At 42.0% G+C, this 13,429-nt stretch overlaps 1 protein-coding gene across 2 annotated transcripts; it reads left to right on the plus strand.

The window, feature by feature from the left end:
* The first annotated feature begins 449 nt into the window (after window positions 1-449).
* Tlr2 (toll like receptor 2) lies at window positions 450-13,221 on the plus strand. Of its 2 annotated transcripts, none has more exons than XM_026384724.2 (3): window positions 450-506; window positions 5,127-5,250; window positions 10,852-13,221. In XM_026384724.2, exon 3 carries the CDS (start codon window positions 10,867-10,869, stop codon window positions 13,219-13,221), a length of 2,355 nt encoding a protein of 784 aa, XP_026240509.2. In that variant the 5' UTR covers window positions 450-506; window positions 5,127-5,250; window positions 10,852-10,866. The 2 variants fall into 2 exon arrangements, with proteins under 2 accessions (XP_026240509.2, XP_026240510.2); XM_026384725.2 differs by having other exon boundaries at window positions 464-506; window positions 5,147-5,250.
* The last annotated feature ends 208 nt before the right edge of the window (window positions 13,222-13,429 follow it).

Genomic DNA, 13,429 nt, shown 5'->3' on the forward strand with positions numbered 1-13,429 from the left:
TTGAGGTTTTGGTTACCCAACCCTTCAATAAAATACTGGTTGGGCACTCAGCTTTCTCTTTGGTGACTGAATCAGCCTCTGTACTCGGGGAAATCCCAGGCAGGGCCCTCTAGCATCTGGGTTCTCTTTTTCCTGCTCTGCAACCCCTACCAAGTCCCCAGCGCCCTCCTCTGATCCCCGCTTGGCACAGGGCAGGGATTGGGGCAGGATCCACGGGCTCCCATCTTGGCCCGCCTCGGGGCTACAGCCACCAGATAGAGCTTGTGCGAAGGTGGCCGCGCATGCGGGGGTGGGGGGTTTGTCTCTGCCACCAGGTGTGCGGACCGAGGTCTGGCACAAGCCACTGCGCGGAGGCGCGCACATCGAGTGGGCGTTGCTGCCCGTGACTGGGCGTTCCCCCGTCCGGGAAGGCCGGGCACCGGACTGCACGGACCTCCCCTTCAGTCACTTCCCAGTCCAGGGCCGAGAGGGCGCAGCGGCTCCACCGCCCTCGGCGGGCACCCCAGGTAGGTCAGGCGGTTCCCGCCGGCGCGCTCCGCCCGCGCGGTCTCTCTGCGCTCCTCCCGGGGCCGGCGGGCAGGGGCGGAGGGGACCCCGGGTTCCTACTCGTTGCACCTGTGCCCCCAGCCGGGAGGCTCAGATTGCGGCGGGGAGGCAGCGGATTCCGGACGCCTGTGCTTCCCGCAGCTTGGGTCTCTGTGCAGCCTCGTGCTTGAATAGGGACAGCAGCGACATCAGCGAAGGCCGAGCTGCGGGCGGTACCCGGGGGAAGCAGGGACACCCAGAAAGGGAAGCGGGCGAGGCAGAGGTACCCCTAGCCACTGAGCAGTCTGAGGACGCGACTCTGCCCATGACTCGCTGTCCTCCGGGAGTGGTCACGGTAGCCTCGGAGCCAGCGTGGACGGTGGTCCTGGCTCTGCCAGTTATCCAAGTTACGTTTTGCCGTCGCAGCTGACCGAGTGGCTCGGAGGGAAAGTAACCAGGGGCACGTGAATGCTGTCACCTAGCCATTGTGAGTGACCGCTAGCCTTCTCCGGGATTTGTGTCCGCGATCGTGGTTACTTTAGATGGGATTTCAGTCACTAGGGCACTGAAGTGGGCAAGGTGCCAAGGTTCGTTCCAGGGGGTGGTCCAGGACCCTCCCTTACTGTTTTAGTCTGCGTTTTCGTCGCTATGACCAAAAGAACGGACAAGACCAGTGTAGAGGAGGAAAAGTTTATTTGCCGGCTCTTAGCCGCTGATGTCCTTGCTGTGGGTCAGAAGTGTGGCAGAACATCACCCGCAGAAGGGTGTGGAGGAGGAAAACAGCTCAGGACAAGGCAATCAGGAAGCAGAGAGAGCATCTGCTCATCAGGGACAAAACATAAGCCCCCAAGGTACGACCCCAGTGACCTACCTCCTCCAGCCAGAAGGTATCTGCCTATAGTCAATCCGTTCAAGTCAATGCACTGATTAGGCTAAGGATCTCATAACCCAATCATTTCACTTCTAAACTTTCTTGCATTGCCTCACATATGAGCTTTTGGGGGGACACTTTATATGTAAACTATAAGACCTCCTAACAGGGAGTCTGGCCTCTGCACTGTGGGGTGTTTCATGCCCCCTCTGCATTCTTTGATTCTTAGGGTATCTTGAGTTGGGTCTCTGTTGAAAAACCACCTTAGAGCATTTAAACAGTTGTTCTTTAAATAAGAACACTATGAAGTTCCTCTTACAACTTCTTCAACTTCTGAACATGAAAACAAGTGTTTGCAAGTGTTAGAACTTGCAAACCAGAAAGGTGTTTTGTTGATTTTATTAAGAAAAGAGAGTGTTCTGGGTGTTAACAACTCAATCTGCTGTGGATTCCCCCACCCCCCTTTTCCTTCCTTGGTAGGTAGGGTGACCTGGCTTGAAAGAGACCTTTTTTTTTTTTTTAAAGGAAGCACAAAGATCTTGACTTATTAGAAAATGACATTCATCAATATTTTAAGTTTCTTCCTGTCCCAAGTAAAGAACAGATGAATCTTAAACTTTTTACAACATCCCCATCTTACAGAAGTTGCCAGAAGTTTACAGCATGTTTTGGAAGTTTCTAAGCTATCAGTTAATTTTCTCATATTATTTCATTTATAAACTAACAGGAAGAAAAATATCTAATGATAAAAATCACCTCCAAATTTAAGAGAAGGAAAAAAAGAGAGAGAGAGACAAGAGAACATGAAAAAGATGGGATTAAAAAGCATAGTGTAATGACTTACATCGTAACAAACCATTAATTAATTAATTAATTAATTCTATTGAATAAAAGGACTATATGTTGTAATCATCAGACTAATTGTGAGAACAGAATTAAAAACTACAAGCCAACAGTCAAGCCTGTTCATAAGAGACATGTTTTAGAAAGATACTAAAAGGTTTAAAGTGAAAGCATGCCACTAATTATCCAAAGAAAAATGTGCAGCTATATTAATTTCAGATAAAATAGACATTAAGCCAAAGAAAGAATATTTGACTGGGATAAAAGTTTCACTGAGAAGAGATACAAATTCTGAGTTGATAAGCACTTACAACATGACATTTAAAAAAAAAATGGAGCCAAAGTGACAGAACTATAAGGAACCAGACAAATCTAGGCATGGTGGGAAGTTTTATCACATCTCTACTGATATAAAAAGCAGACAAAAGGTCAGAAAGGATAAAGAAAATGTGCAAACTGTATGCCAACTAATTGGAAAAGCTATAATAAATGGATAGATTTATGGACACATACATCCTGTCTTGATTGACTAACGAAGAAATAGAAAATCCAAATAGACCAATGTAGAGCAATAAGACTGAATCAGTAATAAAGCCTCCCATCAAAGAAAGGCCTAAGAGCTGATGGCTGCACTGCTGAATTCTACCAGACACTTAAGAAGTAATACCAATTCTTTCCAAACTACTCCAAAAAATTGAAGAGCATGTAATGCTTCCAAACTCATTCTGTCATCACCCTAATACCAAAACCAGACAAGGACCTGACAAAACAAGAAAACCACCAATCCTGATGAATGTGGATGCAAAAATTCTCATCAAAATACTAGCAAACTAAATTTAGTACATGAAAAAAGAGTATCCTTTTTAATGATCAAGTGGTTTGGATGAATCCCTGGACTTGAGAATGGCTCAACATATGCAAATCAATAAATGCAATACATTGTGTTAACAGAAATAATTCAAAAACCATATGGTCATTTCAACAGATGCAGAAAAAGCATCTGATAAGATTCCCTTTATGATAAAAACTCCACAAATTAGGAGTAGAAGGAATGCATCTCAACACAATAATAGTTATTTATGACAAACTCACAGGTAATATCATCCTAAATGGGGAATGATTGAAAGCCTTTCCTTTATATCTGGAAGAAGATAAGAATGTCCACTTTCATCATTTTTATTCATAGTACTAGAAGTTTCTAACCAGAGCAGTCAGTCAAGAGAAAGAAATAAAGATAACCCAAATTACAAAGGAGGTAGTAAAACTTTCCCTGTTTGCAAACAACATAATCTTATATATAGAAAAATCTTAAAAATTACACTTACAAAACCTGTTAGAAATAATAAATTCAGAAAAGTTACAGGATATAAAATCAACAGGAAAAATCATTAACATTTGTATATGTCAATAGTGAACTATCTGAAAAAGAAATCTAGAAAGCAATCCTATTAAAAATGTCTGAGACTTTGTGTGATGCCAAATTTAAAGGTGATGGAATAATTAATGTGGCACAGGAAATTTTTAAGGCAAAACAGCACTCAGGCAGTGACATGGGCATTGCTATCATTTTTTAGCCAGGTTTACTGTGATAATTTGAAGCAAAAAGCAAGAGAATAAAAAAAATTTAAGACCTGTAATTTGGCCAGAAAAAGACATGTAAAACAGGCCAAGGAAAGTGTGGTTGATGAAGAGATTACCACCACTAAAGATAAGTACTTTGCCTAGAGACAATGGGATAGATGTATTGAGGGATCAGGAATCAGCAAGACCATACCCTGGCAGATTCAAGGGTGTAAAAGTGAAGACCTGTTTAAAAAGAAAACATGGAGGCACACTGATGTGTAGAAAATTGTTTCTCAAGGAAATTGTTTTGCATGGGTCAGCTGCTCAGACACTAAGAGGCCACTGCAACCATGTTCCAAGGGGGCCTGGTTACTGCTCAAGCTGGAGGCTGACCTTGGTGCTGGTTTTGCAGGAATGCAGGATGCTAGTGTTAAGGCATCATGGAGGCTTTTTACCAAGATTTCAAACGAAGGCCTGGCATGCTAGGCAAAGTGTGGCAGGGTTGGAATCCCTCTAGGCAGCCCCTGAGAAGATGATGTATGAAGATGTGAAAGGTCAAGCTGAACCTGGAATGGAGACCCCTGCAAAATTAAAAGATGCCAATAATGTGGACCATCTGCCAATAGGTTGGCCTAGCAGAGCCAGGCCAAGACATGCTATGTGGGATGCAGCCAGCATTTAGAAGCAGGGCTTCCCAAGCTCTTTAGAACACACATCTTGCCACCACATACCCCAGATGCCAGACCTGTAGCTATAGGACTTATTTGCCCAGATGGGTTTTGATTTTGTTTTGGTCCTATCCCTTCTTTCTGTGCTTCTGTTCTTCCATTGTGGAGTGGAAATGTTTACTTTGTGCCACTATATGCTGGGTATGTGTAACTTGCTTTTGATCTTTACAGAGGTTCCTAGTTTGCCTGTGAGTCTAAGATGAGACTTTGGACTTGGACTTTTGGGCAGTGCTGGAACTATTAAGACTATGGGGACTCTTAGAGGTAGAATAAATGCATTTTGCATTGCGACATTTTGGGGCCAAGAGTGGAATGTTATGGTTTGGATATGAGGTATCTCCCCCCAAAAACTCATGTGTTCATGCAGGAATACTTGGAGGTGAAATTATGAGATTATGAGAGTTGTCACCTCATTAGTGGATTAATCTATTTGATGGATAAATAATTTGAATGGGCCAAGTAGGTGGCAACTGTAGGCCGATGGGATGTGGCTAGAGAAAGTAGGTCACTGAGATCATACCTTTGGGGATTATATTTTGTCTCTGACTCCTTGTACTTTTCTCTCCTCTCCTTCCTGGATGCCATGAACTGAACAGCTTTCCTGTGCCTTTTGCAGTGATGTTCTGCTTCACCTTAAGCTCACAGCAATGGAGTCTGCTGACTATGGACTGAGCCTCTGAAACTGTGAGCCCCAAATATCTTCTTCCTCACACACACTAGGTAAGTGCTTCACCACTGAGCTACAACTCCAGCCCCCAACTAATTTTTGACAAAAGCACCAAAAACAATAACTCAGACAAAAACTCTGTCTTCGATGAACAGTACTAGGAAAATGGATATCCAGATGGAAGAATGAAAGTTAACCCATCCCCCTACATAGAAAAATAAACTCAAAATGTTTTGAAGACTTAAATATAAAACCAAAAAATAGAAAACATTAGAGAAGTATTCCTGGATATTGATATGAGCAAGAATTTTTTTGGTTAAGAATTAAGACAGGGCTGGGGATGTGGCTCCAGTGGTAGCACGCTGGCCTGGCATGTGTGGGGCGTTGGGTTCGATCCTCAGCACCACATAAAAATAAAATAAAGATGTTGTGTCCACCAAAAACTAAAAAAAAAAAAAAATTAAAAACAAAGAATTAAGACAGTAAAAGCAAAGCAAGGATTACATCAAACTGAAAACTAAAAACTTGATCTCCTAGAAAAAAAAAGAGTATAATAATGATGATTAGAGGCTAGGAAAGGTTAGAGGGAGTGGGCACAGAGGGCAGCTGGACAACAGGAGCCCAAGGCCAGTTAGTAGGGGAATAGGTTCTATTGCTCTATAGCACAGTAAGGTGACTACAGTTTACAGTTTATTATTTTTATTTTTTGTACTGGGGATTGAACCTAGGGGTGCTTTACCACTGAGCCACATCCCCAGTCCCTTTTTATGCTTTTTATTTTTATTTATTTATTTGGGGGGGTACCAGGAATTGAACTCAGGGACACTCAATCACTGAGCCACATCCCCAGCCCTACTTTGTATTTTATTTAGAGAGACAGTCTCACTTAGTTGCGTAGCACCTTGCTTTTGCTGAGGCTGGCTTGAACTCATTATCCTCCTGCCTCAGTCTCCTAAGCCACTGGGATTACAAATGTGCACCACCACGTCCGGCTATGGTTTTTATTTTGACGTAGGGTCTTACAAAGTTGCTTAGGGCCTCACTAAATTGCTGAAACTGACCTTGAACTCATGATTCTTCTGCCTCAGCCTCCTGAGTCACTGGGATTATAAGCATGCACCACCATGCCTGACTCTTATTATGTAGTTTATAAAAAACTAGAAAAAAGGAGTTTGTAGACTCCAAACACAAAGAAATAACTAATGTTTAAGGAGATGGATATGCTAATTACCCTCACTTGATCATTACATGTTGCACACTTGTATCAAATGATCAGCTGTACCCCCACAAATATGTAAATGACTCTGTTACAATTAAAAATAAATTAAAAAATATTCTGTACAAAGAAGGAAACAACAGAGTGAAGAGACAGCCTACAGAATGGGAGAAAATATTTGCAAACTGTGCATATGACAAGGGGTTAATATCCAGAATACATAAGGATTTAAAACAATAACAAAAAAATTTATTAAAAATGGTCAAAAGGCATGAATTGAATTCTCTAAAGATAACATACAAATGACCAACAGATATATGAACAATTGCTGAACATCATTAATTAATAGGGTAATGCAACTCAAACCCACAGTGAGAGATCACTTCACCCCAGTTAGAATAGCAATTATTAAAAAGACAACAAAAAGCCAGGCACCTAATCCCAGAGACTCAGGAGTTTGAGGCAGGAGGATTGCAAGTTCAAGGCCAGCCTTGACAACTTAGTGAGACCCTGTATTGAAATAAAATAAAGAGGGCTGGGGGTATGGCTTAGTGGTGGAGAGCCTCTGGGTTCCATCCCCAGAATTTCAAAAAAGGAAAATAAATGATGGAGTAGATGAATATATAAAGAAAATGGTGTATACACACACACACACACACACACACACACACACACACTATTTGGCCATAAAAAGGAAGAACATGGATGACATAAGAGAAATAAGCCAGGCACAGAAAGGCAGATACTACATGTTGTAATTGTGGAATCTAAAAAAGATGATCTCATAGAAATACCCAGTGAAGTAGGGGTTTGCAGAGGCTGAGGAGGGTGGGCAGCTGGGAAGGGTGGGGAGATGGTCAATGGGGATAAAATTACAATAAGATAGGGGAATACGCTCTGCTGTTCATAGGGGGACTATAGTTAACAATGTTATACTGTATATTTCAAAGTAATTTAGAAGAGAGGATTTTGAATAGTTTCATCACAAAGGATGATCAGTGTTGGAGGCAGTTAATATACCAAATATCCTGATTTGATTTTTAGTATCCATGTGTGGAATATGTTTGATCATCAGTGTACACTGTTCCCCATAAGTACATATGATTATCATGTGTCAGTAAAGAAGAGAAGATATGAACAGCATGATTAATGTAGTTGGTTGGATGGACCAGTATAAATATTGTCCCAACAGCTGCTGAAATCACAGAACATACACAAATCCTGGACTACAGAACAAAGTGCAACACATTTTAAAGGATTTAAATCATTCTGAGTATGTTTTTTTTCCTTGCCATAATGCAACTAAAACAGAGAACAACCACAAAGAACCGTCCCCCTTCCAAAAAAAAAAAAGAGAAAAAAAGCCCATATGTTGGGAAATTAGTACCTACATTTCTATATAAACCATGGGACATAAAAGAACCATAATAGAAATTAGAAAATGTTTTAAAATGAATTTTGAATAAACGACATAAAGAAACATGTCAAATGCAGCAAAACTATTGTTTCAGTGATAATATCTAACCTTAAGTGCATGTACTGAAATTGAATAATGGCCAACAGTTAATGACCAAACAAGAAATTAGAGAAATAACAGTAAAATAAATCCAGAGAAAGCAGAAGGGAGGAAGTAGTAACAGAACGGTGGAAAATAACGAAATAGAAAGTAGACAATCTGTAAAGTCAGAACTGAAAATGTTAATAAAAAATGGAAGACAATCAAGAATAAAAGTAGGCACAAATAAAACTCATGAACGAATAAAACAGAGGACTTCATTTCATTAAATAAAATAAGCTGGAGTCCATTAGCTGGAGACTGTCTCTGTACTTTGTGTTCCTGCATAATAAACTGCAAATTAACTTAGTATATACAGACTCAAACCTAACTCAGTAGTTTATTTGTTATTATTATTTTTTTTGTGGTACCAGGAATTGAACCCAGGGGTGCTTTACCACTGAGCCAAATCCCCAGTCCTTTTCTAAGGGACTGGCTGAGTTGCTTAGATCCTCACTATGTTGCTGAGGCTGGCTTTAAACTCCCTATCCTCCTGCCTCAGCCTCCCAAGACACTGGGATTACATGTGAACCCCACTATCCCCAGCTAGAAGTCATGTTTTGTAACAAATAGCTATTTTAGCCACTCTCAAACAGCCAGCCTTGAGCCAGTCACAGGTAGCTGAATGATTAGAGGGGCCCATAGAAGGCGAATACCTCATCACATCATGTCCAGGAAGTGGCCTGGCTGTAGCCAGTCCAATCAGATGGTTCCCCTGCTTTGCTTCTGTATTCAGCCTATAAAACCTCACTGCTCACACCAAACTTCCCCCAAACCCTGGTTCCAGGCACAGCATGAACCATTCTTTGCTTAAGATACATCCTAATTTGTCTCATTTTTTTAAAAACACCTTAAATCCTCTAGACGTTAAAATAATAAAAATATTAAATATTAAATAATAAAATTGAAAATTTGAAAAATACAACTTACTGAAAATAAGAGGAAGAAAATCTGAATTGTTCTGTAGTTGTTAAGTAAATTTATTCGGTGTCACAAAACAAAACACACAAATAACAACACTTCCTGCCTGGTGACACTGGTGAGTTCTACCAGATGAGAATGTCAGGAGAAAGGAAATTGACAGGGCACATTTGTTTCTGAATATAGATATAAAAGTTCTCAACAAAATATTACTAAGTAAAATCCAGCACTATATGAAAAGGATAATACATCTTGTCTAACTTGGGTTTATTTTTTAAAGTCGTATTATCTTAACGCTTTGAAATTCACCAGTGCAATCACTACAGTTTACTAACAGAACAAAGACATTGAATCATGTCTCAATAGGCAACTCAGCAACTTGTCAGAGAGTCTGTCTCAAAGTAAAAGTTAAAAAAGGTCTGGGGATGTAGCTCTGTGGTAGAGTGCCCCTGGGTTCAGTCTTAGTACTGCAAGAAAAAAAAAAGTGAAGAAATGTTTGGAAGTGATAGATATGTTTATCTTTGGAAGTGATAGATATGTTTATCACATGGATTGTGGTGAGGGTGCCATGAATGTGTACTTGTGTCTAAGCTCACCAAATTGTGCACATTAATTATTTACAGTTTTTAATACTAATTATACCTCAATAAAACTGATGATAAAATGAAAATCCAGAATAAATATGCATGGTATGACCCATTTATCTAAACAGACGAGGGGATTCAAAGCAGTGGTATTAGTGTGAGCATAAAAATTCTGTCTCCAACAGCAATTAAATTCTCTATGACTGTAAATTGTATAACCCAGATCCTTATGACAGCGTAGATTCTGTGAATGTGGGAAGTTAGTTCTTTCCATAAAATGTTTTGTATTTGGGGTTAAATATTTTTTTAAAAAATGTGTAGAGTTAGTTCATGAACAAATACGGACAAAGGCACCCAGATGTAAGGAACAGGGGCACTGAAAGTAGCTAGGGGAAAATGTAGGGCCCCGAAGGTGGGCAGAGAGAAAACTGTTGGATTCCTGGCTGAAACTAAAACAGCAGTTGTGTGCAAACAGGTTTATTTCCTCTCTATTCATCTGAACAACACACCCAGGCTTGAACATTGCTTTCTGAACCTCTCTGCAGGAAGAGAAGGTTCTGATGGTTTGAGTGTTCCTCAACTCAGCAAGGTACTTTGCTCAGCCTGGGACTCCCAGCATCCCTCTTGCCTAAAAGTAGCAGGTGCAGGCTGGGTTGGTGACCATGAAACCTTTTTCTTTTGGTCAAAGAGCATGCTATTTCTAGGGCTCCATCCAGTGAACAGTTGTCCATGAGAGCAGTAGTTTGGTTCTATGAGTTCTTTATGTGCCGGATATTAAGGAAGGGGAGAAGCATGCTTAAAGCTAAGAGGGTTTCCAATTCAGGAAGAGGTAATTGAAAGTGGCTATGGTGAGCCTAGCTCATTTCTTTCTTTCTTTCTTTTTTTAAAAATGTGTGTGTGTGTGTGTGTGTGTGTGTGTGTGTGTGTACACACACACACAGTAGATGGACACAATACCTTTATTTTATTTTTTTATTTTTACACAGTGCTGAGGATTGAACATAGTGCCTCACATGTGCCAGGCAAGCGCTCCACCATTGGGCCACAACCCCAACCCCCTAGCTCTCTTCTTAAACTGCTTGCTTGATCATGCCCCTGTTCCTTTGTTTGCTTATAACCCATTTTTAGTGAGGCCTGTTCCACATTCCCACATGGTGGTACTTTAAGTCTGAGCAGTGGCCCCCCTGTTTGTGCTGCTGTATGCATCAGGGAATTCATTTCTCATCCTCATTCATATGTTCCATTTGCCTTCCTGTTATTTCCTCTATGTGTATGTGAGAGAGAGAGAGAGGTGGGGGGAAATGCTTGATAAAGCATTTCTCAAGAATCAGTTATGTTGTCAGACACAATCACTCATTGGAACCGCTTTTATTTGTAGGTGGAATCCTGGACAATGCCACAGGCTTTGTGGACAGTGTGGGCCTTGGGGGCCATAATCCTCCTCTCCAAGGAAGGGTCTCCAGATCCGGCTCCTCTGTCTTGCAACCCCACTGGCATCTGTGATGGCCGCTCCAGATCTTTCAGCTCCATCCCCTCAGGGCTCACAGCAGCCATGAGAGGGCTTGACCTGTCCAACAATGAGATCACCTATATCGGCCAAGCTGATCTGCAGAGGTGCGTCAACCTCCGGGCTCTGATGCTGAAGTCCAATGGGATCAGCACAATTCAGGAAGGTGCCTTTTCTTCCCTAAGCCGTCTGGAACATTTGGATTTATCTGATAATCAGTTATCTAATCTATCGTCTTCCTGGTTTAGGCCCCTTTCCTCCTTGAAAATTTTAAACTTACTGGGAAATCCTTACAAAACACTTGGGGAAACATCTCTTTTTTCTCACCTCCCAAATTTGCGAATCCTGAGGGTAGGAAATAGTTACACCTTCACTGGGATTCAGAGAATAGATTTTGTTGGACTTACCTTTCTAGAAGAACTTGAGATCATTGCATCTAGTCTCCAGAGTTATGAGCCCCAAAGTTTGAAGTCAATTCAGAACATCAGTCATCTGATCCTTCATATGAAGCAACCTATGTTACTGGTGGAGATTTTTGTAGATCTTTTAAGTTCAGTGGAATCTTTTGAACTGAGAGATACAGACTTGGTCATGTTCCACTTTTCAGGGCTATCCATCAGTGAAACGAATCCAGTGATTAAAAAGTTCACATTTAGAAATGCAGACATGACCGATCAAAGTTTTAATGACCTTGTGAAACTGTTGAGTTATGCTTCTGAGTTGTTGGAGGTGGAGTTTGATGACTGTACTCTTAATGGAGTTGGTGATTTTCATGTATCTGAGCTCGAGAAAATTAAAATTCCAGGTAAAGTGGAAACAGTCACTATACGGAAGTTGCATATCCCACAGTTCTACTTATTTTATGATCTGAGCACTGTGTATTCAATCACTGAAAGAATTAAAAAAATCACAGTGGAGAACAGTAAGGTTTTTCTGGTTCCTTGTTTGTTTTCACAACATTTAAAATCATTAGAACACTTAGATCTCAGTGAAAATCTGATGGTTGAAGAATACTTGAAAAATTCAGCCTGTGAGGATGGCTGGCCCTCCCTGCAGACCTTAATTTTAAGGCAAAATCACTTGACATCATTAGAAAAAACTGGAGAGGTTTTGCTGACTCTGAAAAACTTGACCAACCTTGATGTCAGTAAGAACAGTTTTCATTCTATGCCTGAAGCTTGTCAGTGGCCACAAAAGATGAAATATTTGAACTTGTCCAGCACCCGGATACACCGTGTAACCGACTGCATTCCCAGGACCTTGGAAATTTTAGATGTCAGCAATAATAATCTCGACTCATTTTCTTTAATTTTACCTCAACTCAAAGAACTTTATATTTCTAGAAATAAGCTGAAGATGCTTCCAGATGCTTTTTCCTTACCCATGTTACTCGTCATGAATATCAGCAGGAATACCATAAATACTTTCTCTAAGGAGCAACTTGATTCGTTTCACAGACTGAAGACGCTGGAGGCTGGTGGCAACAACTTCATCTGCTCCTGTGAATTCCTGTCCTTCACTCAGCAGCAGCCGGCCCTGGCCCAGGTGCTGGTGGACTGGCCAGACAGCTACCTGTGTGACTCTCCCTCCCACGTGCGCGGCCAGCGCGTGCTCGACGCCCGGCTCTCCGCCTCCGAGTGCCACCGGGTGGCGCTGGTGTCTGGCGTGTGCTGTGCCCTCTTCCTGTTGATCCTGCTCACGGGGGGCCTGTGCCACCGCTTCCACGGTGTGTGGTACCTGAAGATGATGTGGGCCTGGCTCCAGGCCAAAAGGAAGCCCCGGAAGGCGCCGTGCAGGGACATCTGCTACGACGCGTTCGTCTCCTACAGCGAGCGGGACTCCCACTGGGTGGAGAACCTCCTGGTGCAGGAGCTGGAGAACTGGGAGCCGCCCTTCAAGCTGTGTCTGCACAAGCGCGACTTCGTCCCTGGCAAGTGGATCATCGACAACATCATCGACTGCATCGAGAAGAGCCACAAAACCGTGTTCGTGCTCTCGGAGAACTTCGTGAAGAGCGAGTGGTGCAAGTACGAGCTGGACTTCTCCCACTTCCGCCTCTTTGATGAGAACGACGACGCGGCCATTCTTGTCCTGCTGGAGCCCATCGAGAAGAAGGCCATCCCCCAGCGCTTCTGTAAGCTGCGGAAGATCATGAACACCAAGACCTACCTGGAGTGGCCCCGGGAGGAAGCTCTGCAGGAGGGCTTTTGGATAAACTTAAGAGCTGCAATAAAATCTTAGGTTCCTGGATCACAGTCTGGTTGAGTGGTGGTCTTCAGTTGGTGACACTTAGTTCATTCTGACATAATTGCATTCGCGGGAATGTTCTATTATTGGAGGACTTGTTCACTAAAACTACTTAAACTGCCAATTTTATCTACAGTGCTGTTGTATAAAAACGGTTACCAGATTAGAAAACATAAGTTTTTAAAAATTCTATAATATCATC

Source organism: Urocitellus parryii, chromosome 10, assembly GCF_045843805.1.
Source record: "Urocitellus parryii isolate mUroPar1 chromosome 10, mUroPar1.hap1, whole genome shotgun sequence".
Classification (NCBI taxonomy): domain Eukaryota; kingdom Metazoa; phylum Chordata; class Mammalia; order Rodentia; family Sciuridae; genus Urocitellus; species Urocitellus parryii.

Bases quoted from the DNA above. Each gene is read 5' to 3' on its own strand.
- Tlr2 (XM_026384724.2), top strand. From the start codon at position 10,867: ATGCCACAGGCTTTGTGGACAGTGTGGGCCTTGGGGGCCATAATCCTC.